General features: G+C 53.3%; 1 protein-coding gene across 1 annotated transcript; it reads left to right on the forward strand.

Annotated features, from left to right (window-relative positions):
- Window positions 1-654: 654 nt before the first annotated feature.
- On the forward strand, window positions 655-4,459 carry LOC113213757 (alpha-protein kinase 1-like; the record flags this gene model as incomplete). The annotated part of the gene is made up of 4 exons (XM_052276860.1): window positions 655-962; window positions 2,382-2,521; window positions 2,670-2,858; window positions 3,252-4,459. Coding segments are annotated over 4 exons (1,248 nt in total), but the record flags the coding sequence as incomplete, so codon positions are not given.

The raw sequence follows: 4,459 nt of genomic DNA on the forward strand, positions 1-4,459 counted from the left end.
GTTTTTTGTTTTTTTTTAGCAGCCGATCCCCCTTGACATAATTACGGTAGTGTTCACTATGGCGTCACCCAGAACGCGTCCCCCGGAACATCCTCCGCGCTGACCTGGCGAGCACTTTCACTCAAGGTCATAAGCAGAGCCGAGTCCCTGGCCCCCTGGCTCCTCAAGGTCACGGAGCCTCTCGCGCCGCCGGCGTCGTGTAGTTGGTACCACTGCATGATAATGTGAGGGGGGGGGGGGCAGACTGCATACATGCTGTTGTGTTGGTATCACCACGTCGTGATATACTCGGGGCTAGCCTTCACACTGAGTGTTGTCGGTTCTGAACGGTGAGGCTATTTCTTTGGTGAAATGAAGTGGGAATGGGCAGCATAATAGCCTATTGCTGCTGAAGTCATGTATGTTTGTGCTTGTTGTCTCTAGAGCTGGATATTCTATCCACGTCCATGACGTGTCCTAGAGCATTTTCTGTCTATAAAACAGACAAGACCAATGCATTGAAATTTCTTCATTTTGTCCGTTGCTTGTGGGGGCAGAGAGAGGCAAAGACACGCCTCTGCCTTTTTAAAGAAACGAGACTCGTTATGGTTGTTGCGGTGGGCACGCGTGACTACTTTGGCTGCTCTGGGCAAGCGTCACGAGCTCTAACTGCAGTGGGGCTGTCGTGGTTTTCGCCTGCCTTCTGACCCGGCAGGGCAACCGGTGCGGTACCAAGAGGAACGAACTCGGCACGACAAGGCGAAGCGTTACGCATACTATTGCGGACGCATAGCACTCGTCACGATTCCTTATCATTATTGTCACTTTGGTTATTTCTACGGCTGTCGCCCCTCGTTAATGTTGCTGTGCCTTGTTGTTTCAGGATGCTGCGCCCAGCAGCAGAGCAAGGCCCAGCGTCAGCAGGTCGAGGACCCGTGCCAGAACAAAGCCCGTGTCGTTTCCGACGCCACATACTGCGATAGGTGAGTGCATAAACGGTCAAACAAAATAATCCACTATAATAAAGATCAGTTTGATGTTCTTCAGAAAAAGAGAGTGCCAATTTTTATCAAGACAGCTCTCTCCCTTTTTGTGTGTGTTAAGGGCAGACAAGGGTGAGGGGCAATTCCTGAAAAAATGGTAAAAAAACGTCCGTCAGTGACGGCATTTGTGAGCGACTAAGAGGTGCTACAGGTTGTTGAAGCACATGACTAGACGCGTCTTTGCAAGACGCTGCTAGGGACGTACGGCTACCGTACGTAGCACCTCTCAGTCGCTCACAAATGCCGTCACTGACGGACAAGCCTGTCTGGAATTGTCCTGAGACTGTATCTAAGAATACAAATTCCTGTTCCTTTTTTTTGCATGCGGCAATATACAATAGTTTCGTATCAGTGATATGGTTAAAAAAGACCCAGATTATCCAGACTACAGTATTTTGCACGGATTTTTAAAAGAGTGTCTTTCGTTTCCTTGCGAAGCTGTCGTAACGCTTACAGTGTTGAGCATTAAGTATGTAATATGGGTGTGACATGTGTGGCAAAACGGAGAGGCGCCGCAGTGTCGCAACGCGATTGTGTGCATGGGTTGGCTGCACTGGGTGGGGTCCCGTTGTTGTGTGCGGTGGCACAGTGTTGGCCGTACTGCTGCTGGGCGGGGTCCCGCACTCGTTGTGTCCCTGCAGCACCACCACACCGCCTCCCGACTTCAACTCAAATGAAGGACGCGACACGCCGTCAGTCGGGCCTGGCCGTTTGTGTGACTGAAGTGCCCCTCAGCACGCGAAGCTTCGCGAAGAAGCAATCCCACAATATCCATTGTCGAATTATCCGGGGCGGAGGCCGCGCTGATTTGTCGTCCCTAACCTATATCCTTCTTCCTAACCTCACTCACCCCTCCCCTCCGCCCTCTCGACGATGTCGCGACCAGCTTGGCGTCCTTGTCCCGGAGAGGAGATGCTCCGTCTGCACGCACACACACACACACGCACACATTCTCACACGCGCACACACACTCGCCCACGGCCTCACACAAACAGCGCTTCTTCAGGCCGTTCAGGGGTGCGTTATGGCCACTGCCGTTCCCGATCCCAAACGCGCTTTCGATTGCGTTATGTCCCATGCCATCCTCGCGACGCGGTAAAGAGCAGCACAACACCTTGAGAGCAATTTTTCAAATTTAATTGATGGCGTCTTACCTGAAAAAAATGTTAGTTTTTCGTGATTTGAATTTTGAATTTCTAGAGAGGCCGTTGGGAAATCCTAGAGGATTTTGGAAATACAATAATTCATGGCTACTTTGTAAAAGCCCAGACATTGTTTTAACAATGTAGTTATCAAACTTAACCAAACTTAAACAAAGTTTACTCCTGGCATTAATTGTTGATTCTTTCCGCTCTGCAGGTACTGGGAATGCGTCAACGGCCAGCCAGAACTGTACGACTGCCCCAACGGCTTGGTGTTCGCCGGCAAGCACCGGGGAGTGACCGAGGGTTGCGACTACCCCTGGAGAGCCAACTACTGCGAGGACAAGCAGCTCGCAAGTGAGTACGGAAATCCGAGTGATCCTTTCCTTGGCGTCAGCCTCAAAGTCGAGTCGAGGGGTATAACGCCGCTACCGCTTCAGCCCGAACTATTTAGTGTTCTAGGTGTGCAATATATAATTCTAAATGTGCTCCATCTCACTTTCAGACGGTCCTATCAGCACGGAGCACTGTGACTGGCTGTACGGCATCTTCGGCCACGAGTCCTCGTGCACCAGGTACTGGACATGCTGGAACGGCACCGCCACTGAGCAGCTCTGCATCGGCGGTCTGCTCTACAACGAGGACACGCACTCCTGCGACTGGCCCGACAATGTCGACGGCTGCCAGAAGCACCGTAAGTACCGACAGAGATTGTCAACTCGGTAACCACAGAAATTCATATGCGAGAAAGTGATCTCGATGACCCGCAGATCCACTAAAAACGTATGACCTTTTCAAATTCACAATTCTATTCATAATTTACGTTTGAAAACAAGGGTAACTTTTATGGACGTTCTCCTAATTTCAATACTTTCGACTTTACCATTCCTCGAAATTAAAGTATTTTCCGTGAAAAAGAAAAATTTTCGAAAAATGAACGAATCGACCCTTTGTATGTGACACGGGAGGCTTGCGCGCCTGTCCGCCGCCCCGCCATGCAGGCGCCGGTGCCGTTTGGGCTGCCTGCCCGCTAGGGGCGCCTCACGTACGCACCGCTCTCATACTCTCTCTCTCCCCCTCACGCTAGCCCTGTGCGTGGAGGACGCCAACGGCAACGTGCCCCTCGGCAAGTCGTGCAACCGGTACTGGCAGTGCCAGGGTGGCTACCCGCGCCTGCAGCGCTGCCCGGCCATGCTCGTGTTCGACCGCCAGAGCCTGAGGTGCGTCGTGCCGCCCACCGAGGACTGCGACATCCCCACCACCCCGGCGCCGTCCCCCGAGGACGCCGACGAGGACCGCAACCGCAACAGCAACGACGACGCCGACAACGGCCCGGCCAACTACCCCCAGCAGCCCCCGATCCGCCAGCAGCAGCGGCCCCAGCAGCAGCAACAGCAGCAGCAGCGACCCCAGCAACAGCAGCAGCAGCAGCAACAACAACCTCAGCAACGGCCCCAGCAGCAGCAGCAGCAACAACAACAACAGCAGCAGCAGCCACGTCAGCAGCAACAGCAGAGGCCCCAACAGCAGCAGCAACAACAGACCAGGCGGGAGCAGGTGCAGGTGCTGCCCAACCAGCAGCAGTCCAGCAGCGGCCGCACCTCTGGCACCATCAACATCCACGTGCCCCCGGGCGCCATCCCCCTGCCCGTCAGGCCCGGCTCCGGGGCGCGCGCGCGAGCCAACAACAACAACTAGTCACTAGTTCGCTGTTATTGTTGTTTTTGTTGACGTTGTTCGCCGACGCCGTCGTGAAGCCTCGCCCGGAGGGGCAGACCGCGTGCCGGACCAGACTGAGGTCGCGATTTTACACTCCTACCAATTTCCTATGCTTTCAGAGCTTTTCCGAATCGAGACCTTAGGCTGGTTGGACTATTTCCTCGCCTCCGACCTGTGCCTCACTAGATTGTGGTGCCCCTCCCGGTCGGTGCAGTACCTTGATATACAGTACCTTGTTGTACAGTCCCTGCCATGATCCCGAACCTGGCGCCAGGCGTCGGCCTACCATTGTGCTGTGTGAGTTTGTTGCAGCGAGTCTCCGTGTGTTAGTGAATGATGAGTGAAAGTCTGATTGTTTGCATGTGTGTGTACGTGTTTTTTTTATGTGTGCGCGAATGAGCTCTCCCCCTTGTCTGACTGTCCCTTTTACCTGGCTGTCCCCATGTCCCACTGCCTCTCACCTGCCCACCCACACCCGCCATTTCTGCCAAAATATTTTTTGGGCACGACAAAACTAGGAAAATCAAACTTTGTACCATATGACTTAGTTTTAGGATTTTTTTAAGAAAATAAAAC

The sequence above is a fragment of the Frankliniella occidentalis genome, unplaced genomic scaffold, assembly GCF_000697945.3.
Source record: "Frankliniella occidentalis isolate FOCC.00 unplaced genomic scaffold, Focc_3.1 Scaffold4737, whole genome shotgun sequence".
Lineage (NCBI taxonomy): Eukaryota > Metazoa > Arthropoda > Insecta > Thysanoptera > Thripidae > Frankliniella > Frankliniella occidentalis.